Source organism: Siphateles boraxobius, unplaced genomic scaffold (genome assembly GCF_051911475.1).
Source record: "Siphateles boraxobius isolate OS27281-9 unplaced genomic scaffold, OSU_SipBor_1 18, whole genome shotgun sequence".
NCBI lineage: Eukaryota > Metazoa > Chordata > Actinopteri > Cypriniformes > Leuciscidae > Siphateles > Siphateles boraxobius.
The window spans coordinates 6,907,410-6,933,682 of NW_027508788.1; the positions used below are offsets into that span (position 1 = coordinate 6,907,410).

The following is a 26,273-nucleotide window of genomic DNA, read 5'->3' on the forward strand; positions in this document are numbered from 1 at the left end:
ACTTGATTTTCACCACAGGGGTCTTTAAGCAAATTATTAAATAAATGAGTAAATAAACAAGAAGGTAAATAAACAAGTAACAAGCAAACTCAAACTAAAAGAATAATTTGCTGATGCATGTACAAAAAACTCTTGATTTTTTCTTGCCCCCGATGCATTTCTTTTCGCCCATGTATATATATATATATATATATATATATATATATATATATATATATGACCTTGAACTAATCTTGTGTCACACACGACGAGAGGCACATATTCAAAACATCAAGTGTGACAATTTCTTTTTTACCCTGAACAACAATCATACTGGATGGAAAAGGACACATATAAGCTTTTTGCAGGCTAGTAAATCATATGACTCAAACATGAGTGGATGCTCAAACATCCAGGTGACATGCATACGATCTTGCTGATGATGAGAAAGGTCAGACCCCGTCCCCCCCATCCCCCCACAATCCATCAAAATGCCACTGCAATAATGGCAGTCCATCAATAATTAATAACACAATAGGAATACATTTGAAATGATGCACACCTCGACACCAAAGCAATAGGTCCAAGATCTACTGCCTGTGATGCTAACTGTGATCACCTCATTCATTTTGTCTATGTCCCCATAAGTCACAGGCAGCAGCTTTGAACCTTAACGAGAGCCATTCTTCCATTTGACAACATAGATCCCTGTATTCTTTGAACGGGACAGTGATGAGTAGTTTTCAGTGAAGGATTTTATACCTTCCACTCATTTGTTAACCAGAAATCAATCAATGACGTTGACATCTGGAATTGCATCGCCGAGAATTTGCATGACTCACAATAGAGGCTGTTGAGGACGTGACTCCAACCACTGATAAATCAAACAGACATGAATAGCAGACAACCTACCCATTTGACTTATGACAGAATGACAACGATTCCATGAAAGCTTGCTCGTCATGAAGGCAGCATTCTATTATTTCGACCGCTAATCACACAGTTTGGGAATCTGTCGCAGATAAGTGGGATTTCAGGATCCATTATGAAATGTGACACTGATCAAGGAGAATAATTTGTGATTAAAGAAACTACTGTAGTCTGCTGAGCTCAAGCTAAATATTTTAAAACCGTTAGGTTCACTTGAACAAAGCACAGCATTTTTTAAACCACTCAGGTCTTTGTCTCTAAGTGAATCAATTTAGTCGTTTGTCGGATGACAGTTAAAAGTTGTCTCATGTAGCCAGACTTTGAATAACTGCATCTGTCTGGTCAACTTTGCAGCTTATTCTGACAAAGTACTGCCCACTTAGACAGGATGAAATAGTTTGATTGATATCTGAAGTGATCAGAGTTGACAGGAAAAATTTGCATAAATGTATGAAAAACAATAAAAGCCTTATTCCACCTCAGAGTAAAATTTTACTTATTAACTATTTCTTCTAACTGAAAGTTAAAGGGAAAGTGTTGTGGCGTGTAGCCAAGTATGGCGTCCCATTCTCAGAATTTGTGCTCTAATTGTGACTTTATTTTTCACAATATGTCTTTTTTGGGCCACATTTACTAAACAGGGTATATTGGAACGCATGAGAACGCAGAAAAAAAAAAAAGTGCCAATGGGATTGGAAAGTTCATTTCCATAATGCGTCCCAAGAAGACCAATGCAATCTACCAAAAGCAGCGCAAATTAGCATCTGGTTTAAGACATGCTTTTTTGGGGGGGGGGTAAATAATAGCGCAAATATCAATAAATTGACTAGCACAAACCTTAGTAAATCACCTTGCATGATTCATTTAAATACTATCCTCCTGTAAATTTTGCGTCTGAAAGAGAAACTCTTATAAATGCAAATTCAATAAGGTCATCCGCAAAAAATAACCCAGTCCACACCTTTTCAGCGCTAATTGTTCACTGCGTGTATTTAGTAAATCCTGACACAATTTTTTTTAACACCAAAAAAAGGTTTGCACTGGAGCAAGCTGTTAGTAAATCTGCCCCTATATTTCACAACTGTGACTTGATTTAATATTTTAAAATGTATCTCATTATCACCTTATTTATTTTTATAAGGTGGTAACAGGCTTGTATAGAAAACTGTAAAAAAAAAAAAAAAAAAAAAAAAAAACAGAAAAACTTGTGAGATAGAGTAAGTGCTAGCCATTTTTTTGTCAAATATGCATCAGACAATAGCCTTTCATCAGACTCTGGGCTGAAACTACAGGAAATGACACTTGAAAATATGACTGACATTTGTTAGACAACTAAACCTTAGTTCCTACAAGTCCATGTGAATTTACAGGCCACTCTTGTTTTACAGTGGCTTGACATCCTTTATTCCTCTATTGATTTAATCACTTGCCCACTGACAGCTTGTCAAAAGGTTACAGGGGGTTAAAACCTTGTGTTTGGCACCTGCTTCTGCTATCTTGGCAAGTCGACCCTCTTCTCTTAAAACACAATCCAGGTCACAAACTTTCCTGTTGACCTTTAAAACAGAACCTCGGTCTTATTACTCTCTGCATGCATATAAACAGACTCGGGATGACACAATTCTGTAAAGAACAGCAAGATTATCTGTCCATGAAAATAAACTTTCACAGACACATGAGAGAAATAACAAATCTTAAAAGGTTTTTTTTGCAGGTGTTTCTGCAACATGGTTATCCCGGCAGGGTGCGTGTTAATGGTTCTGAGTGCATAGACTCAGGGTAGTCTGTTTAAAGCATTAGCAGAGCATAGCATGGACCGTACTAACCTCAGATCAGCAGGGGTGCCATTAAGAGACTATCCTTAGAGAAAGGGCAGCTTGGCGCTGGACTCCACAATAAGCCAGCAGCTCTGAAATGACTCTTTGGATTGTATGATTCATACAGTAACTGTTTCAAGGATAGCTCACTAGGTCCCAGAGAGAGTGGCTTGAATTATAAATGAAGGGACAGCGACTCCACAGAAGTCCTCATCTTCATTTAATGTTAAGTCCCTTGACTCATGTGATTTTCAATGCATACCTCTGAGTAACTATTGTTTTCAAGGGATAGTTCATTCAAATTCAAATTTTGTCTTTTTTTTTTTACTCACTCTCATGTCATTCCGAACCCATTTGCTGGTGCTTATTTCTGTACAACACAAACAAAGAATTTTCTTCTTACACATTTTTCCCCATACAATGGCAGTTCATAGTGACTATTTTAGTGACTAAGATTATGTTTAAGAAGCTTCTATAGACATTAGCCTATTATTCTCACTAAGGCTGCATATGTTTGATCAAAATACAGTAAAAACAGTAATATTGTGAATTATTATTACAACTTAAATTCGTTTTTCCCGCCGATTATAATATATTTTAAAAAGTAATCTTTTCCTGTGATGAATCCAAAGCTGAATTTTCAGCAGTCATCAGTGTCACGTGATCCTTCAGAAATCATTCTTAAATCCTGATTTAATGCTCATGAAACATTTACAGTGTTGGTGCCATATTTGATTTAAAAGCTGCTCTCGAGGTGCTGTGAATATGAAAATTTTCAGTGCACAATGCACTGAGGTCTGTTTATCAATTTCAGTCATTATTTTATTGTGTATTTGGTCTGTTTAGGAGCTTGGCCTATGTGGTCACTATGAACTCTCGATGTATGGAAAAATGAATCAAAGTTCTAATTTCGTGTTCAGCTGAAAAAACAAACAGCGTTCAGGTTTGGAACAAGGTGAGGGTGAGCAAATGATAACAGAATTTTATTTTTTTAATTCAGCTATCCCTTTAATGGCCTTTCCTTCTGGATGAATAATCAAAAACGTGGCTCTTATGTCAGAACGTGCCATCTTTGTGAACTCTCTTGCCATGACCATGGCTATTTCATCAAACAGGCAGAACAAAAAGCAGACAGAGAATCTTCCATAATGTACTTTCTTGTAGAGTTCAGGGGAGACCAATCTGTTCCAGTCCAACTCAGACATTGCTCATTTGGTAGTCACAGCTTTCTGACTTCTCTGAGGTTTCTGTGCATTTTTGACTTATTCAGATCCTGGAAATTTGTGGTTGGGAATACAGGACATGTATTAGAGACAGAGGATTTAAGTAGACTGCAGACATGCTCCTGACTCATCATATCTGTATTAATACACCAGCTCACCTACTAAAGGACCTCGGGTATAAAATTTTATTTTCCTCTTATTTTCCATATTGTATTCCCAAAATCTTTTCTCAAGAATGTTCGTATCTTTTTTTCTCAAGATGTGCTTAAGACAATTTAAGAAGTATTCATATTCCCGAAAGGAATGTTCTTAAAAATAATTGTAAAAAAACTTCTCAAAGTTAAGATAACCTCCAACCCATCTTAAATACACAAAGGTAAGATGTTTAATGAAATGATTGGGGTTGTTTCCAATATTAAGCATTACAATATAAACTAGCTACATATAATACACATTACTAGTACCATGAATGTGGACGAGTACTCTGAAGAGACACCGACCATTTGCGTGTATACATGATGTGTTCACTCTAGCTTGAAACACTAGCGAGGACACATTCACAGATTACAGGCTGTTCACATTGAGATGCACCCTCATGCTCTCTTGCCTATACAAGGACAGATATAGAAAAAAAAATCAATGGAAATTATTTTACATTGGTGGTGTTCCTGTTATATAAACTGTTCGGACTATGCATTACGTGACCATAACCACAGATCACTCACTATTACATATCGCGCATTTAATTTATTGACATGCGGTGATGAGGCCCCATTGACTTAAGGTACGCCTCATTACACACTGCCTGCAAATTTCAAATTAAGGCAATCCTCAGGCAGCCATCAAAAGATATGGGCATATACATACAGCACGGTCTGTCTGAATACTCGATTCTCATTGGTTGGAATTGTTGAATGCACAGGTTGTTCCAGTCAGCGAACACACAGAAAAATACAGAAGCAATGAAACTTGTTGACAATGCTGCCCGCAACTTTTGTCAATACAATAGCTTCACTACTTAATAGCTAAATTATAAAATCATGTAATGTACACCTAGCTGTAGATTATCCCTTACACATACATACACAGGCTCCAAATGTAAATTTGTTTGACCCATATCAGCCAAAGATCAAAATTTACTGGTCATAGATACTGTATTTTTACTTCAATCAACAATTATTATTTTTTATGGAATTTTTTTGTATTTATTATAAACAATGTATCTGTGAAAATACAGTAATTTTTAAAAATTCATATGCACATAATATTTATTGAAAATAACTTCTCCCTTCTGAAATGACATCTCTTCTCTGATGACTCACATCATCATCATAATAATAATAATAATAATAATTTGTTACATTTATATAGCACTTTTCTGGGTACTCAAAGCACTTTACATCGAAGGGGGAAATCTCCTCAACCATCAACAATGTGCAGCATCAACCTGGATGATGCGACGGCAGCCATATTGCGCCAGAACTCCCACCACACACCAGCTTATTGGTGGAGCGGAGACAGTGATGAAGCCAATCAGTATATGAGGATGATTAGGAGGCCATGATGCACAGAGGCCAATGGGCAAATTTGGCCAGGATGCCAGGGTTACCCCCTTACTCTCTTTTTTAAAGGACATCCTGGGATTTAAATGACCACAGGGAGTCAGGACCTCGGTTTAACGTCTCATCCGAAGGATGGTGCTTTTTGACAGTATAGTGTCCCTGTCAATTTACTTGGGTGTTAGGACCCACACAGACCACAGGGTGAGCGCCCCCTACTGGCATTACTGAAACCTCTTCCAGCAACCTGATTTTCTCAGGTGGTCTCCCATCCAGGTACTAACGAGGCTCAACCCTGCTTAGCTTCAGTGGGCAACCAGTCTTGGGCTACAGGGTGATATCGCTGCTGGCAATCTGGTGGGCCATTGTCACGCAACTATCATCTTCATAGTGAGCCAGATGTACATGTAAACATAAGGTTCTTTTACATAGTCCACTTCCTTAGCCCACCAGCAGGAGGAGAGAAAACTGGTTGCTTCCCAAGTACTGCTGGCATAAAAAATGGGTGACCAGTGGCATTTTCTAATAATACATAAAGAATTTTATGTAAGGATTAATTCCCATGATGCCTTGTGGATTTTATGCATATAATTAAAGTATGGCAGTGGCTATTTACACTAAGTGCAAATAGCAATAGATGCTATTTACACTAAGTGAAAATAGCATATTTTCTTAGCTATATATGATATATATACTAAGTTTAAATAGCAATAGATTCTATTTACACTAAGTGCAAGAAGCAATAGATTATATTTACACTATGTAAAAATAGCAGTATTTTCATTGCAATAAGTGTAAATAGTTAGATGCTGTTTATACTTATAAATAGTGGCAGATACTATTTGCTCCTCAATGTTGTTGTACATTACATGATATGCAATAATAACAGAGTGTAAATTATTATATTTATTAAAATTATTAAATGGACAATAAAGCCCTCCCTACAACTAGAGTGTCCCTAAACACTTTATTATTAAAGACACGTTAGACAGTATATTTCCACTTTGCGAATATTTTAAGAGCGAGAGCAAGCAAAAAGCGCATTCAAACTGCCTTGCCCCTTTCCCCTACGTGACTGTTGACAATGCAGCGACTTCCGTAATTTTGTGTGACTTAACCATACGTCAGTGTGTGGAATTAGTGTAAATAGCCTCTGCCAACAAGGTGGGCTATTTGCACTTAATGTAAAGTATTACCAAAAAAATATTTGAGGCTTCAGAGACTTGTAAACATGCCTGGACTTGTAAACATGGCGGACAAAAATGCCTACTGAGATCTGTGACAGGCCCGAAACCCACTAAAAACGACCTCTCATTTCCCTAGCTAAGACTGGACATGTAGTATAGGTTTTTCTGAGAGAGGGGAAGAGAAAATAAAGTTTGAAGTGGTTGGGGGTTCCCCATCAGGCTGATAAGCAGTAAGAGCTTTTAGCAGCTGTCGATGAATCTTGCTCGCTGTTCAATGATGAAATATGAACTGAAATGGAGTATTTTGAGGCTGTTAATTAGATAGCCTGCTTGACTAAATCAGAGAAGTTCAGACTCCAGCAGAGCAGAGTGGCAGAGAGACCGAGCACTGGTGAGCCTGCTGCTTCTGAGACATTAAAGTATTTTTCTCATTAACATAGGCCTACAGAAATCAGGAGAACTCCTAAAAATGTGAATTGTATTGTTTTGAAACCTCTAGACAAAATGCTGCATCTTTTGATCGGGGTGATTAAATCAGAAATTTTGGTAACATTTTATAATAACTGCACGCTATTAATCATTAGTTAAGCATTAGTAAACAGTTAATTCATCATTTATAAAGCATTAATAGACATTAATAAGCAGTTTATAAATGCAGATATAAATGCTTTATTCTTGATTTAAAAGCATATCTATAATGTGTTTAATAATTGTATTTTCATACTTTATTAATGATCAATTTATCATTTCTAAATGAAGTATTGCTTTATTTATAAACCAGTTATTTAAGAATTATTTACCAGGCAAAAAAATTTATAGCTGTATTTATAAACTGCTTATTAATGTCTATTAATGCTTTATAAATGATGAATTAGCTGTTTACTGATGCTTAACTAACGATTAATAGCATGCAGTTATTATAAAGTGTTACCGTGTGGGGTTAGAATTTTATATATATATATATTTTAGTAAGAAGTCTCTTATGCTCACCAAGGTATCTTTTGTAACATTATATATGTCTTCACTGTCACTTTTGATTATCCTGAATAAAACTATTAATATCTTAAATAATCTATACTGACCTCAAACTTTTGAAAGGTAGTGTATAACTAATGAAACTTTATCAATAATACAGCTAATTATTGAAAATTATATTCATCAGATCATTTAGCTGCCCAGAATTACTCATTTTAATTGAAGCAAAAAAATGAGTTCCCTTTCAGTCGCTCACGTTCGACGTAGTTGACTGATTGGGATCACACTTAGGGAACCTGTCATCTTCGAGCATTGTTAAAACGAGCCAATGTACATTGGAGCGTGAGATCTGCATCTCAAACTCCGACCTGCGGCACGGGTATAAATACGGAAGTGGATGCACGCACCAGTTGTCTTTTGTTTCAGAGCTGATCGGTGTCGATGTCTCTGAAGAGTGTTGAAGTTTTCAACGAGTGTGTCGGTGTTCTTTTCTGAAAGACTCTCCCAGTGCTGGTGGTTCTACAGTGGGAGTGCAACGTTGGAAATGATGACTCGGCTGCGTTATCCCCCCTTGGGAGTGTAACGTTGCCTGAGCCAGATCCAGAAATGTCAGCTATGGTTAAACGGGCCGCCGAGGCTGTCGGGCTCGAGTGGAATCCTCCACCGTGTCCAGAACAGTTTTGGTTGGATCATTGGTATCTCGGGGCTGGTTCTCAGTTCGCCGCCCCAGTGCCTTTCTTTCACAAAGTGCATGGAGAGCTTACCAGGTCAGAAACTGCCTGAGTAGCTCCTCCCCCCTCACTATCCTTGACGGAGGAGCGGTGGTGGGTTATGAGGCTATCCCTCCGGTGGAGCGGTCTGTCGAAACACAGGGGCACCTGTACAATTTAGTTCGCCCGGCGTCCGCCCAAGTTCAGCGCTGTTTTTTACACTTCGGTGTTGAGCGAATGTGCCCTGTCATGCGCACGGACATCGCACTCCTACTGGCGAAGGATGCGACTGAACCGGTTCCTCCAGCCGATATAAAGACCAGCCTCTATAGCTCGTACTTCGTTATACCCAAGAAAGGTGGTGGGATCAATCTCCAAGGGGCCAATCTCGGACCTGTGACTCTTGATTTGGGCCCTGTACAAACCTCCGTTCAAGTTGCTAACGCAGAGATGCACTTTTGAATGCTCCGTCCCTGAGATTGGTATACAGTGTTCAACCTGAAGGACGCGCACTTCAGATCTCTATCTTCCACAACACAAGCCATCCTGTGTTTTTGCGTTTGAGGGTTCAAAGTCTCAGTACAAATCCTACCCTTCGAGTGCTAAATAGCCAATTGGGTCTTCAGGTGAACTGGGAAAAGAATAAACTCGGCCACGGGCTGAGGATCTCTTTTTCCTGTAAGGAGCTGGACTCGGTCTAACACGCCTGACAGCAGGAATCTGTCTGGTCGGTGCTTTCAGAAGTGAGAAAGGGTCCCACTGAAACCTTTTCAGAGGCTCCTGGGGCATATGGCAGATAAAGCCGCAATGGTTTCCTCCATATGATGACCGCTTCAGCACTGGCTTCACGGCCGAGTCCCGAGGTAGCCCTGGCAGAGCGGCACACTCTGTGTGACAATCACCTGGCCTGCCGCCAAACCCTCAGCCCGTGATCAGACCTTGGTTTCTCCGAGCCATCCACCCCTACTAAGAGTGTCCACCAAACACCGGCTGAGGGGCCACGTACAACGTGCATGCAGTAACGGAGGTCGGGGCGGGCCTCCGACTGCATTGGCATCAACTGGCTCGAGTTGCTGACAGTACATCTTGCTTTGAGACACCGCTGCTCAGCAAGCTTGTACTGGTCTGTACAAACACTGCAAACCGTTGGGCTACGCTTCTCTCGCTTGTCGCAACTTGCCCGCCACCTCCTCTTTGGAGTCAGAAGCTGCTGAGGTCGCTTCATTTCACTTAATTTTCCGGCCTGTTCAATCGTGCCACCTGCTAGGCCTCACGACAAGACGAAGGGGAGACTCCATCCCCAGGTGGTCCAGCTGTTCAAGGACCAATTCGGGGCCGCACAGTTACATCGGTTTGCCTCTCCGGACTCGTCCCGTTGCCAGTAGTTTTACTCCCTGACCGAGCTGAGTACCCTCGGCACGGAGACACTGGCACACAGCTCCGCAGATATGTGTTTCCCCAGTGTGCCTTCTTGCACAGCCCTGTGCTAAGTCAGGGAGGAGAAGGAGCAGGTTGCCCCATATTGGCCCAACCGAACCTAGTTTCCCCGAACCTATGCTCCTCTCGACAGCCCTTCCTGACCCTTTCCTCTGAGACAGTTCTCAGGGATGGGGTACCGTTGGCACCTGCGTCAAGGCATGTGGAAAATCCATGTCTGGTCCCGGAAGGACTGGACGCGGAGGTTCTAGGTGATCTACCACAAATGATGTCATAGACACCATCACTTGTGCGAGAGCACCCTCTAAGAGACATGCTTACACCCTGAAGTGGAAGCTGTTCGTTGAGTGGTGTTCTTCTCTCCGGGAAGACCCCCGAAGCTGTTCGATCCCTTCCGTGCTTTTTTTCCTGCAAGATGGGTCGGAGCGAGGGCTGTCTCCTTCCACCCTCAAATTGTATGTTGCCTCTATGAATTGACATACATCATGATGTAGTGGATACAATCCATGGGGAAGCACAACTTGATCGTCAGGTTTCTGAGGGGAGCAATGAGAGAACCGCCTTGCGCCCCCTCTATACCCTCTTGGGACTTATCTCTGGTGCTACTGCACTCAGAGACCTCCCCTTGAGCCACTTCAGGTAGATGAGTTAGAAACCGTTTTTTAAAAGAACAGTTCTCCTGCTTGTTTGGCCTCTATCAAAAGGGTAGGGGACCTGCACACATTTTCAGTCAACGAATCGTGCCTGGTATTCGGACCGGCCAACTTATGTGGTGTTTTAATTGGGATCCCAGACTATGTCGAACGTGAGCGACATAAAGGGAACGTCTAGGTTACGTATGTAACCCTCGTTCCCTGAAGGAGGGAACGGAGACGTAGTCCCGTCGCCACTATTGCTGGACCACCACTGACTCCGGGTTTCGCTCGGCTCCTCAGCGAAAAACAACTGGTGTGTGCATCCACTTCCGTTTATATACCCTCGCCACGGGGCGGAGTGTGAGATGCAGATCTCGCACCACAATGTGCATTGGCTCATTTTAACAGTACTCAAAGATGACAGACTCCCTAAGCGTGATCCCAATCAGTCAACACGTCGACTACGTCTCCATTCCCTCCTTCAGAGAACGAGGGTTACATACGTAACCGAGATGTTCTCTCTGTTTGACTGAACATGATAAGCGTTTGATTTTATTCTGAAACAAGTATTTCATTAGGCATTTCAATACAGCTTCCATGGCTTACTAGAAAACTTTTTGGCAACCATATTTGATTAAACCGGTTCTCTATCCTTGTTTGAAACCAGCAGAATAGGTGCAGGAAAGAAAGTACTGTAAGCAACAGTAACAACAAAAGGAGTCGGTTCCATAACACCACTCTTTTTTTAAACAAGCTCTTATTCTGATTGTAAAAAGACTGAAACATCCACTCAATAGAGTGGCGCGTGTATGACGTCGTAACCCAGACGTCCAATTCACAAGATTTTCCTATGAGGTTCTATAATGGGGTTTTTCGATTTATGTGTAAAATAAAAGCCTGTGGCAAACATAATATACTTTGATGTTTTGTTCTACAATGTATATTACACACACCCATAGAAAAAATGTGAATTCTGAAGCAATAATGTTAATTTTTGAAAATGTACGTTTTTAATTAGTAACTAGATAAGACCAGGGCATAAATTTAACACTCAGTAAAAATCAGTGTTGGCGAGTATATGAAACGGTGTCAGTGTGTCACTTACACCAGTTGGCCAGTAACAATTTTTGGAATTCTAACAATGCAATGTTGTAACAACATGAACGTGAACAAACGTTGACAATGCTCTGTACAGCTGACGGGTCAGAGATGCACCCTCACGAAAGTTTTAGCCTTTCCAATGTAAAAACCACTGTAACACGCGTAAGGGAATTTGTTACTCACGCGCTGTGAGTGAAGTTTAAACATCCGATCCAAAGCACACGCCCTGAAAGCCGTGTGAGACAACGTGCAAAGTTGATCCCTCTTATACCTTCCTGCACTTAAATGGACAAATTCACTCAAAATTGTGTTTTATCCGTGTGACCTGCATTCGGTCTTAAAGCGACTACATCCTCATACTGTCTGCGTTTTTAATGTTAATCAAACAATAAAGGACAAAGAAAGAAATTACTCATTACTATTGAACTTTAAAAAGGATATGAAGACTATGCAGTGTTGTGTTATTTATTTGATTATCCTAATTTATTACATTTTGGTACCTGAAAACTTTTATACCTGCCTTAAGAGCACTGTTTATTATTGTATCTTTGCTGTATTGTATTTATTTGTGCTATTGCTTGTAATTTGATTGCTTGTTCTTATTTATCACTGACCGTTTACTTGTCTTTAAAAATGTAGGCTATTTAATTTATATTAGTTAAGCGAGTAGTTTTAGCTGTGATATCGAAATTGGAACAGAGGAATGTGAATTTTCACTTGTATCTACAATTTTATAACCCGTTTTTGTGTCACGGCTGGTAAAAAATATTTTTGGCTGGTGAATTTGACTATTGGCAGGTGTGGCAAAAAGTTAGTTTTAGGCCCTGGATAAGACAGCTTGGGGTGTGAGTGTATGCAGTGTACATTGTAGAACAAAACGTAAAAGTATCATCAAGTTTTGTTTACCACAGGTTTTATTTTACTTTATTTTATTTTATAACTTGAAAACCTCCATTATAAAACCCCATAGGAAAGGAGCCAACGGTGAATTAGACTTCTAGGTTCTGGTGTTATTCCTGCACCACTCTAAACCATGATAGAAATAATAGTCAAATGTATTCAAATCTCTACCGTTATATAGTTCCAACTGGTATATTCGAGCCGTAGACCTTTAGTACCAAGCCTTTTGCCCACTGACCCCTGATCCCTCAACCTCAGCACCTGCTCATTCTCGGTGAAGACCCGACGACCGAAGCTCCAGATGATGTTGGGAGTGGGGTCACCTGTGGCCTCGCAAGTTAGTGTGATCTGCTCCTCCAATTCAGAGGCCGTCTGGTTTTCTAGGAATGTGATCTTGGGTTGCACTGTTGAAGACACACAACAACAACAACTCAAAACAGACTACAGAGACTCTCCTAAAGGAAAACAAACAATAATTTTTCTCTTGTGCAATTACTGAGCCTTTACAATAGTCGTAATACCACAACAGTGCTCTTAAGTTGATGAGATGAGAGTGCCGCACTGGCTTGGCATTTTCAATATTTAATCAACACATTGCTTTATTTTATAAATCAAAAGAGGATCTTTTGTTTAATGAATGCAGTGGAGTAGCACTTTGATTTACTTTATTTGCCTTAGCTCTAATCTAAGCACTCTGAAGCAGTGCCCATGGTGGCTGGAGAAAACATCTACACAATTGGGAATAAAAATATTGTGATTGCATTTTGAACTGCGACATAAAGATTTCAGAACTTGTATTCATGCAAATATGATATCAATGATACAATACGAAGGTGAACTGAGAAAATACAGAAAGTGAACTGAGTGAAAAATAATTCAGTTCTCAATATATTCACATTGTACCTGAACTTAAAAGATTGTCCTCATCGGTTGCCATTGGTTTATAGTCCAATTTCATTTAGAGTTTTTGGAAAATATGTAGTATTCCATTTAAAGATACTATTTATATATTTAATTATTATTCATTATAATTATTCATATAAATCAGTGGTTTCCAACCCTTTTCAACTCGCGGACCACACAAACAAACACAGGTATGATATGATATGAAATTTGTATTTCGAGCAATATAGTGACATATAACAAAGGCAATAAAGAAGCATTTCATTCCATATATACAACAAGATAAATTCACCTTACTTTAACAACATAAATCAATCAATTGCTCGAAACGGAGTGGGAAGAAGTCAGAATTATTTAGACCCGACCCGGTCTGTTAAAAAAAAAAAAAAAGTAGCTGCTTCCTTAATTGTTATTGTTATCATAACTCTCAATTACATATTATATATACACATATGTAAAACCACAAACATATCTTAATTACACACCATATATTACTGCAGGTAACAATGATAAAAATACCAACAATGGTAATCAGAATACCTACAAGGTAAGATAACACAGCCTGTGAATACGTGAAAACATCACCAGACTATTAAGCCCCGCCCTCCTTGTACTGTGACAAGACCTTCTGTTTATAGAGTGCCTTAAACTGGTGAATGCTTTGACATTGTTTGTGTTTGAGCCCAAAAAAGGTTCATTAGTTAACATTAGTTAACTATTGTAGTTAACATGAACTAAGTATGAACAATACTTCTACAGCATGTACTAATCTTAGTTAATATTAATTTAAACATTTAGTAATACATTATTAAAATCAAAGGTTGTATTTGTTAACATTAGTTAATGCACCATTAACTAACATGAGCAAACAATGAACAGGTGGATTTCTATTAACTAACATTGATAAAGATGAACTACTGTAATACAGTAACAAATGTATTGCTCATTGTTAGTTCATGTTAGTTAATACATTAACTAATGTTAACTAATGAACCTTATTGTAAAGTGTTACCGATGGCCCATTTCCGTGGCCTGTTTCAAGAATTTTAACAGACCCGACTATTTGTGTCGCGTTGTTTTGTGAGGACTTGGTTGCTCTAGCCTTAATACAAATATATCTGCAGATCTTTGTCCTGTCCATGCATTGTTGTTGCATTTTCATCGGATTCTAACTAACTTAAACACCTCTGATTGGCCACTGTATTCAAGAAATCAACAGATATGTTTGTGATTGGCTACATTGCACAACACTGCAAAAGCACATTTTAGATGGAAACATTTGACGCTCTCCAGAGCACAAACACAAATACGCATTGGAACGTTTGCCAAATCTGTTTTACCAGTATCCTATTATTACAGCTTTAACTGAGGGTGCTCTTGCTTTAATTTGAGGGTGCTTGGCACCCTCTAGCACCCCCGGGAACTGGACCTGACTGAGCCTCAAGAGACTCTGACACATAACAATTAGACCGTATAATCAAATTTGTGATTGTTTAGCATTTACTATGCACTGTGGCTGAAGAGAAGAAAGTTGCAAACGGAGATCAGGCTTGACGTGAATTTAATTCCGGTAAAATAATGTGTATAGGTAAAAAATGTAAAGTAAAGCTAAAATAAGCTAATTCATGTAAAGCTTCATTTCAGCATCACAGAGCGGTAGCTGCTTGTTCTCCACTCCCACACATGTGAAGACTACTGATAGGTCACTACTGTATTTTCTTCGTTTAGCTTTTTTTTATGTCAGGCATTGCTGAAAATGTATCCTTATTTTTAGATGAAGAAACATCTGCATTTGTCCTTTTCAACGACTCTGTTGTTGATAACCATTTTGTCCATGTTTAAGTCTGTTGTAGGCCACAGTAACTGTATGCAGCAAACGTATGGAATATAAATTGGTGGTTTATTCTCAACACAACCAATCAGAGAGCTTAACAGTTCAATAATTATTAAAATATAAAAGGTATAAAATATTAGTTATTTAATAATTTTATAAATTTTATATTTAATTAGAATTTTTTGCATACATTAACAGAATTATTATTTTTATTAATAGTAAATGGTTGCTCCCCTGCAATATCGTCATAACCCACAGGTTGAAAACCACTTATGTAAACAATTATAATAAGTATAAATAATAATTATATAAATGCTTATTAATACATAATAATAATAATAATAAAATAGTAAACTATTATACAGAACCATATATACATAAAGATTTACATTTATAAATACTATATATATATATATATATATATATATATATGTATATTTATATTTATATATATGTGTGTTCTGTATATGTATGTATATATATATATATATATATATATATGTTCTGTATATGTATGTATATATATATATATATGTTCTGTATATGTATGTATATATACAGAACATATATATATATAATGCTGTATTATAGTTTACTATTTCTATACTGCACACACAATTCTAATTATTATTATTATTATTATGAATAATAATCCTTATAGAATACCACTACTACTAATAATAATAATAACAGCAACAACTAAAAATTTACTATACAACATACGCAGAAAATATATATTTAATTTTCACAAAGTATAGTATTTATTTGTGGAAGAAAACTGAAGGAAGATCTTTCAGTGTGAAGTTCACTATAGTTTTTAATATGCTGCTTATTCTCTGATGAAATACTACAAATTCCTGTGTCATTTCATTACATTGGATTAGCATAGTAACTTGTAGAGTTGCTCTGTGATGCTGAAAACTACACCATGAGCCCTATGCATGCATCGTGTAGTAGACGACATTATAGATGACACAAATTTGAAACACGCAGTGCATACAGTGTTTAGATATTCATTTAACAATATTGTAACATTTCACGCCTCAATAAACACACAAGGCCATAACACGATTTTGATTTTAAATTGATTTATTGTACGGTCCTAATGAAGAGAACATTTTCCTGGTAACTCGTATATAAACACTTGTTTTCAGTTCAGCTCCAATGGTAATGGCAGAATTCTTTCACTTACCAAACACACTGAGTGCGACTTCGTCACTCTTCTCTCCAGCCTTGTTTCTAGCGATGCACTGGTAATCTCCTTCATCAAGCTTATTGACGTCTTTGATGGTCAACTCTGACCCATCTTCATTCAGACTGTACTTCTCATTGGATTCCAGCACGATATTACCTCTGCAGGACAGAGAGAGAGTGAGAGACAGAAAGAAAGAGAGGATATGTTTACTGTTTGGCCTTCGAGCTGTTACTTGAGCAAGCAAAGCCATGAATACATGATGCCACAACTCCACATACACCAGAAAATACAGAGAGAATGTGTGCCTGCCCATGAAATGAATTCTTCATCCTGCAGTGCACAGCTTCTCATGATGCTGATAGTCCAGGAAGCAGATGGAAAAATATAAGCAGATCTGCTTTGCCATCTTCGGTTTCTTGACATGTCCCTGTCTCGAAGCCAATATAAAAGCTGCAAATAATGTCTGAAGGCCATAAACATCAAGCTGATGGGCTTTTTTATTTGGAAGAATGCTGTGTGCGTTGTTTCCCTGTGACACTAAATCAGTCATTCAAAGTTTGGATCCATATACCTGTTCCTTTTGCTTGTAACTGCAGCAATTGAGCGACATTTTCAAATGGCCCCCGAATGACAGTACTGTCAGTGAAGGAGTTGAAATAAATGAGGTTGTGGTGAGCGATCTTATCCCTCCTTCTCCTGAGGCGAAGCTCAGACCTGATGCAATCTTGTCCTCTCATTCCCGCACCAGTCACGACTTGGTTAAAGAAGTCACTGGAGTTTTGAGTTAAAGACATACTGAAAGCTGCCAGCTGCCTTAGCTGCCACAGCTAATGGCAGCTGAAAGGATGAAATAGTGCCTCTGCCATTCACAGCACTTTTAGTTTACAAGCTCCAATAACTCTGATCCCTCTCCCAACCTGGATTCAGGGAAAAGCTTAGCTTTCAATACAGAGATTTGTCTGGACTTTTTCGGTGCTGTTTTGGCACAGACAGATAAAGGGGCTGTGAAAAAGGAGTGGGTAAGAAATGACACGTACCGTGTCCATGTGACGGTGGGTTCTGGGTAGCCATCTGCGTAACAGGCCAACATTACGGCTTGGTTGATGTCTGCAGTGGCATTAAGCTCAGTGTAGCGGGTCCTGATACTTGGCAGAACTGGGAGAAAACGAGAAAGGTGAAAAGAACATTCTGGTATATACTGACTTTAAAGATATAGATTACCTAAAACTGATAAAAAAATGCTTCTTTTTTTCTGGTGGAGCTCATTTGCCTTTAATGTGGAGTATCCATTAATGTTCATCTAAAATAAATCCAATAATCCAAATAAAGCAGGCATTGTATAGTATGAATATTGTTGGGTCCTTGACGAACTGCTGTTTCTTTGGTTCTTTGGAGTACTCTGCTTTTATCAGCTGTACATAAACTATAAATATATAACACATTATAACGTTTTCTGAAGCAAGTAATCACTAAATAACAAAGTAAAATTTCAGTATGTCACGTAAAGTGATAGGCTGGCTTTAGAACTTTTGGAATAAAGTACATTTAGACTACTTTAATAGTACTTTTTTTTGTCAATTTTGGAGCTTTTCCCCCCTCCTAGTACTGCTATTATGGAGAAAAAAATCCTTTAAAGATTTCTGAACCATTCTTCATGTATGTTCCCCAGACAAAACAACAGCACATGGGCTCAGCACGATTTGAAGGAGATACAATTGTAGATTTTTCTTTTTGGGAGAACATATTCCATTACACACTGCATTTTTTTTGTATTATTGTAGCATTTATGTATTGTTTTCAAGAAAATAGGATTATAATCAATGTAAAAATATTGAATTAAGTTTATTTTTCCAAATGTTGTATTATTTTCTTCTTTTTTTAGGCATACATTTTTCACTTACTTTATTTATTTAATATGTACTGCTTTCAAATGCAATTGCCAAAGCCGAACCGTCCAATGAATTTGTATAGACTCTCTGCTCCCGTAACCATGTGAGGTAAAAGAGCAGGTGGCTCTGAGATTGAGTCCTCACCATTGACAATGACCTTAATGACCCTAAGGTCGATTTCTCCACGGGCCATGATGCGGCCCTCGCAGGTGTAGTCACCCTCATCTGTCTTTTTGATGCCGCGGATCTGGAGGTGGTTGTTGTTTAAGACCTTGAAACGGACTGTAGGTGTGAGATTGAAACATAGAGAGGAAAAAGTGAGAGAGGAAGCAAAATGAGACTGTAATTACTCTTGAGTAAGATAAGGAGACCATGTTAACGAGCCTCTCATTACATGCTGGGCAGCAAAATGACTCGCTGCACATCTTCTCCCACATAAAATCATTTTTATAGGCTTTTCTGCAGTGCTATCTGTATTCAAGACCCAAAGTAAAGGTGCATATACTATTTCAACTCCGTGGAGACAGTAAAAAGTACTGATATATTAGAAATGATGAAAAACACAAATTCAGCAAGATAAAGCACAGCTTTCTAGCATAGACATGTTGTAAATTGAATACTTGCTTACTACTTAGTGCACACTACACAGCATACTGTGGACAATGCCCACTTTTTTGTTTTTAAATATTATAGTGCAGTAATAGTAAGAGTAGTGTGTTACATAGATAGAGTGTTTTGTATTGTACTTGATCCGAACATCAGTCAAACAAAAGAAGAGCATGGAATAGGTTAACAAAATAAATGTGGAAAATGTGTTATTTACATAGAGCAGTTTGGTTTTCAAGCTCCGCTACAATTAGTGGTTTTGCAGTGAAAAGCGAAAAGAGGCCTGTGAGTTCACGTCTCACAGCAGAGAGCTGCGGTCACCGTTTCTTCCAGCGGTCTCTGAGGGAGGAGTCCTCAGAGGATAAAATACTTTCATCCAAATGAGGCTTGACTCGACAAACAAAACAGTGCAGATGAAAACAGCATCAAACTTTGAGTACTTGAGTAAAAATTCATTATCGCTGTATTGTCACAGTGCTAAGAGAGCTCACACATGATTTTTGACTGGAAATATGAAAGTAAGGATGGGAGATCCTTAAAAACGTCAGATACATGAAGACAGAGATATATTAGGGTGACATAAGGGGAATGAAAGAGAGAGATTGAAAGAGATCTGCTTGTGGTAGAGTACGTCTTACCATCAGTCTCAGGCTGGATTCTTGTCTTTTTATACTTCCAGATGATAGATGGGGGTGGAGAGCTGATGACGTCACAGATGATGTCAGCATCGGCCCCGTCGTTGAACTCTTGAGGCGATGGTGCGTTTTGGAAAGTGAGTTTCTCTGAAAAAGATATTTGAAATGCACTTCATAGATCATCTTTGAAGCCAATATTACAAACATCCTTTTCTTAATCTCTATTTTTGTCTTGTTTTCTAGTAAAAGCTTGAAAAGAAAAGATGCATAAGATATAAAGATTGTTTTCAGGAAGAAAATGTGCATATAGTTTTAAGGTTTTTTCCTGGTTTAAAAAAAGAAACCTAATTAATGAAGATACATTTTCTGAAATATATTAGTTTTGAGTATGTTTAATAATTTTAATGGAAGAACTAGACAAAATAAAAATAAATGACAAACATTTTTAGCATTGCATAGAAAGGTAAACTATCCATGAAAGAAGTTTTTTTAAACTCCAATAATTATTAGATAATTTGCCGAAAACAGCATATAGACGAAAACACAGTGGTTACAGGAGTAACTCATTTTGATGAAGCTTCAAACATTTTGGGCTTGAAATAATGATGAAGACATATAAAACATATTTCAGCAAGCAAAAGCAAATAGCAATTCTCAGTTTGATCGTCTTTTTACCACATGCGTGGTTGATGTGAAATTGACGTGTGGCAACTTTATGCTTTCATTATTGGTTTATTGTTGTTTTATTATTAAATATTGTTGTGAATGTCAGATGATTTATTGTCTTTGGGGGTGTTACAAACCTTTTAAGTCTAGGGAAGAGTAAAGCGTGCAACATTAAAATACTGAACGTGTACTGGAAAAACATCTCACACAAACCAGTCTAATTGAATTGCTGATGAGACCGGTACTATTAGATACCTTATTTCTCACGATTCCATGTGACCTCTTGCAATGAAAACACAAACATTTTACTTACGGAAAATTTTTACGATGACAGTACCCTGAGACTCCTTGTCCCCGCTTTTGGCCACACACTTGTACATGCCTGCATGGTCGATGTTAGCATTGTAGATTGTGAGTGTCGACGAGGACTCGTCACCCTTGCTGATGCTGATGTCTGGTCTCCCTGGCATGAGCTTCTCCCCACTGGGTGCAAACCAGTCTATTTCCTTTGCATCTCCAACAACTGAAACCAGAGACAGACAGATAGAGAGAAGACACTGTGACCGACCATCAGCTCATCAGCTGCGAGGAAAACTGCACTTTTGCCTTAAATGCATTTAAACAGCCTGTCTACTCAATTAATCTTAATCTGTGTGGCATTAGTATACGCCACACCATCCACCACAAAACAGATCATCAAGAACAGAGTCGGACAATATACTGTAGCTAAAATCACATTATTATAATTACATTTCCATATTTTGCATGTATTGTGTGTTTTAGGATAATAATTAATTATTAACATGCACAAATATAACAAAACACTTTCTTAAAACAAATGTACCTACTTACTCAACAACAGTGTTTCTCAACCCTGCTCAAGAAGGACCCCCAACACTGCATGTTTTCTTTGTCTCCCTAATCAAACACACCTGATTCAACTCATCAGCTCATTATCACATATATCCCCATGGCCAAGTCCCAATTCACATTCTGTCCTAAATAGTATTCGAAAATAGAATTAGTACATCCCAAATTGTAGTATGTTGAAATGAGTGTTCCAAAGATACCCGGATGATCTACTATTTCTGGTCAGAATCCGAAGTGTAGATCGATGCACACTATAACGGCTAATATTGCCCATAACCCATTGCGCGTTGGACGAGGATTCGGTTAGAACTACAAACACGAGTGAAAAGTGTTAAAAAACTACAGACATGGAGGACGCCCGAGTCCGGCGGTTATGTAGAGAGGTTTAGAAAAAAGGGGTTTGAGTGATTAATTATCAGTATCTAACCTGACAAAAATTTATTTATTCAACGTTGTCTACATTATATTGCATCTGCAGCAGCATTGTGAACTTTTGTAAAGATACGTTTAGCCATTACCTTTTAAATGCATCATTATATTCAAATTGCAAACACATGAGGAGAGTCTCCGCATGAAAGACCCACGACCGGCAGATGAACGTGCTCTCCGAAACGGTAGGAAATCAAATTAGATTTAATGGAGGATTTTAACTGTGACAAGATGATTGACAGGGCAGTTTACGGTGACAGGATGCACGCAACAGATCTGTCCATTAAAGATGACGTGATAGTATGTCCCAAAGCTTGCCTACTCTTTTGCTACACACTCAAAAGTATGTACTTTTTCTTCACAAAAAGAGTACATACTTTTGGGTCTTAGTATAAATAGGCGAATTGGGACTGGGCCAAAGTGATAATGAACTAATAAGTTGAATCAGGTGTGTTTGATTAGGGAGATAAAGAGTACGTGCAGAGTTGGGGGGTCCTTCAGGAGCAGGGTTGAGAAACATGCTCTACAACATGTTCATATATCTGTTACATTGAATATTTTAGACGTCCATATATTTAACATGATTTTACAATGAATTTAAAAACATTTGAATATATGAATAAATCACATAGTTCGATTTGAATCGCTAATTTTGAATCTATTCATTGACAGACGGTTTGAATCAAACTCCCCAATCATGAATCATGCTTTTTATAAATGAAAAGCACAATAAAAATGTCAACATTAATGATGTTGCCTAATTTTATATCTGCAACAAAAATATTTATAATATATTCACAATGTTTGATATATCATCCAGTGCTACTGAAGGACACACTCTAGATGGTTAATGTGCAGTGAAATATTTCACAAATCGTATGAAAATACATAAATAATACAACCAAAAATAACATAGCTGTAATTAAGTCACATTTACTTTTTTTTTTCGCATTCTGAATATTTCAGGTGTTCCTCATTTATAATAGAAGTTGTTTTAGCTTTTCATCTACCATCATGCCTTAACATTACATTTCGCTCTGTACCGCAAATCAAAGACTAAAATTCACAAATTGATTCACTGCAAAAGTCAGGCAGGTCAATAAATGTATCTACTGTAAATAAGCACATCAAATCTTTAGTCAACCTTGCCCACCCATCAGAATGAAAGGGCTTGTTTAAATGCATTGAACAAAGGAGTGACGGCAGGTTTGAAATCAAAAGCACTTCATGAAGGTTAAATGTGACGTGACCCCCGATATGTTTCATCTGAGGAGGGTCATCCTCCTACCTTCACACAAAAAGAATTTGGACTCTCCCACGCTGATCTCTCCCTGGGCCGGAATGATATCCACTTGCAAAGCACCTGGGGAGGCAGAGAGACAGAGAGAATATATATTTCAGAAATAAACCACATATTATACACCAATCATACAAGGGATGTTCAAAACTACGGATTTTTTACAATCAACTAGTTAGTCGGTTGCCTGAATTATTAATCAAAAATCCTTTGTTATCTTTTCATCAGATATACTACATCAATAAATGTATAAAACATTTTTGAGCAGACGTTTGAGAGCAGAACTTGAAAAATATACACAACAATTCAAAAGTTTGGGGTCGGTATGATTTTAATGTTTTTGAAAGAAGTCTCTTATGTGCACCAAAGCTGCATTTATTTGAAAATACATCAAAACGGTAATGTAAAAAAAAATAAAAAAAAAAATAAATAAACCTTTTCAATTATATATTGAGCAGCCTTTAATTCAGTCTACAGTGTCACATGATCCATCAGAACTCATTCTAATATGCTGATTTGGTGCTCAAGAAACATGTTAACAATTTTTCATATTATTACCAATTTTGAAAACAATTGTGCTTCTCAATATTTTTGTCGAAACCATGACATGTTTCAACAGCATTTATTTGAAATAGAAATCTTTTGCAACATTATTAATGCCTTTATGGTCACTTTTGATCAATGTAATGTGTCCTTGCTGAATAGACGTATGCATTACTTTCAAATAATAAAAGTAACAATAATGATAAAATTGGTAACACTTTAGTTTAGGGTCCAATTCTTCTCATTATTTACTAGTTGCTTATTAGCATGCATATTACTAGGATATTAGCTTTTTATTAGTATATAAAGCACATATAAATGCATTATTATGCATGACCTTATTCTACATACATAATCCTACCCAATATCAAAACTGCCTAACTAACTATTAATTAGCCGTAATTAGAAGTTTATTGAGGCAAAGGTCGTACAATAGTTAGTTAATAGTGAGAATTGGACCCCAAACTAAAAAGTGTGACCATAAAATCTTACTGGCCCCAAAATACTGAATGGTAGTGTATATTACTTATCAATTAAAATCCCATGATATTTGGTCTATGAAACCTAGTGTAATTGGTAATCATTCATCATGACCCATTCTTAAATTATGCCCATACACACTTGTACATGTTCCTCCTACATATCCTAACCGAAGAATTTCAGCAGAAAGCTTTTCTTTGTTATCTAATTACTAAGGTAGTTTACATAAAATCACAGTTTCTGTCTTGAAGCTAAAAGAAGCAGCATATGCTGTACATCCCCAGTGACTGGGCTTGCCAACCAATTAAAACGCACTCCTGGGAAGGATGTTGTCAGTGGGTGTACGAGGAGCACAGGGCCGTGCATTTTTGGACCTGAAGATAACAACACGTCAATAGTGCTGGCACTTTTCCAGCTCTGCTAATATGGCAGGCGGAGAGGAGTATTTACCGCGGTACAAAAATGGGTGCACGTGGTGTTGGCATACAAGAGCAATGTGCAATAAACCGTAGCCATGGTAACCCCAAGAACTGTCACAAGCGCTTCTTGAAAAACCTAGGCAGGCTGATGCTTGGACTAAATATGACAATTAGGGCTATGCATTATCAGAAATATTGGGAATTATAGGTCTCTTGCAAACTAATTTTCCACCCACAATTACCTGGGGGTTCTGAACTACACTGATATTTCATAATGGTACCTTAAGCTTCAATTTTCCAGTTTAATGGAAGGCACTTGATGGAGCTCCCTGGACATTTCTTTTTCGTGTGCAGTTGGTGTCCGTAATGCGGTAAATTATGGCATATTAGTTTCACGATATGAGGCTGATACATTTCATCTTCCTGCATCAACATCAGTGAATGAGATGAGCCCATGCAGCAAGCAGCCGTTAGCTCCACGAGCGATAGATGCCATCACGTCGCAAGAAAAAGAGATGAAGGCAAACCGCTCTCTCATCTCAAGTGAAACTGTACCTGCCGACAAACAACATCTGATTGTTGCTTGTCAGAAGAATCACTTCAAGCCTGCAGTGCCGTTGAGCTTGTTAATCATACACACTATAATCTATCAAGAAATTACAAGATTGTTTTGTTTGCTGATGTTTGCAAAAAGAGAGGAATTGACCAAGAACCAAACCACATGGGATCGTTCTGAACAGCGGCATTCTGCAACACAGAGCTCGCTTATACACACTGCAATCATGGGTAATTAGAAAAATGTTGCATTTAATAAATCAGATTTTACCCAGAGTGCTCTACATCTGATTATTCTCCCCTGCAAAAAGTCTTTTGAATTTACATTGAGCTATACGACTTAATTAACTAAGATACATTTAGAGTAGGACATTTAAAAAAAATAAAATCTGAAGCCAACTTTATCATTTTAAAATCACTTTGAATGTCACTATAACAATGTTCTGTAATTACATTATTTTACTTATTATTCATATCAATTTATTATGAATATGACTACTAATACATAAAATAATATATTAGTATGAATAATAAGTAAAATAAATAAAATGTATTTAATTTATAGCAAGAACATTGTACAGTATATACCCTGTACACATAATTGACATTAAAACTTCAATAGAATCAATAGAAATGCTTAAAAAATCCTAACTGCAATGAAGCAAGAGAATGTATGTTTATAAAAAAACATTAAGCAGCACAACTGCAACTGTTTTCAACATGTTTCTTGAGGACAAAGTCAGCGTATCAGAATGATTTCTGAAGGATAATGTGACACAGAATAATGAAAATTCAGCTTTGCCATCACAGAAATAACGCACAAATGCTGCATTAGAAAACATTACTTTAAATTAACTAAAGCAAGTATATTTAGCAATATTACCATTTTACTGTATTTTGATCAAATAAATGTAGCCTTGGTGAGGATCTTTCAAAAACATTTTAAAAATCTCCTGGCTCTAAACATTTGAGGTGTATATGTGTATTACATTTATATTTAATATGTCAGGCTTTAAATGAAACAGGGTATTTCAGTAGTAGAACAAGGAAAATGCAAACAACCTCTGCCAACCTCGACAAAAGTGAACACAGACCTACAGACAGGTATTTCATCATCATGCTCCATGATAGAAAGTGTCATGTGTGGTTGTATGAATATTTGCTCTAGTATCTGCAGTCAAGCAAAGACCATCCCTATTTGTTTGTGTCTGTATGTGAAATACACCTAGAGATATTCGCTGATGTTAAAGTACTGTGGGAGGAAACAGTGGTTCTGTCTTGTTTGCTCAAAATGAATTTCCAGACAGCGCGCTTACACTTTCAGCACATATTGTAAAAGGAAAAATGTCTTCAAAACCAAATCAAGTATTAAGTGCATATGCAGTACCCCGGCTATAGTAGTTGGTCCCTGAGATTGAAAAGTCTCTGTATATACTTGATCTGAGTAAAACACTATAATCCAATACCTTATCCAGTATTGAGTAAAAAGTACAAAAGCA

The 26,273-nt window shown here is 37.7% G+C and overlaps 1 protein-coding gene across 16 annotated transcripts in view; it reads right to left on the reverse strand.

The window, feature by feature from the left end:
- The window catches only part of ncam1a (neural cell adhesion molecule 1a), a 257,883-nt gene that overhangs the window by 55,878 nt on the left and 175,732 nt on the right, over positions 1 to 26,273 (reverse strand). For all 16 annotated transcript variants that reach the window (XM_077233156.1, XM_077233153.1, XM_077233151.1 and 13 more), the window contains exons 2-8: positions 22,769 to 22,843; positions 20,495 to 20,704; positions 19,519 to 19,662; positions 18,419 to 18,556; positions 17,423 to 17,540; positions 16,383 to 16,543; positions 12,715 to 12,857 (exon numbers count right to left, since the gene is read on the reverse strand). In XM_077233156.1, the coding sequence (XP_077089271.1) occupies positions 12,715 to 12,857; positions 16,383 to 16,543; positions 17,423 to 17,540; positions 18,419 to 18,556; positions 19,519 to 19,662; positions 20,495 to 20,704; positions 22,769 to 22,843 (989 nt within the window). The remainder of the gene's footprint in view (positions 1 to 12,714; positions 12,858 to 16,382; positions 16,544 to 17,422; positions 17,541 to 18,418; positions 18,557 to 19,518; positions 19,663 to 20,494; positions 20,705 to 22,768; positions 22,844 to 26,273) is intronic.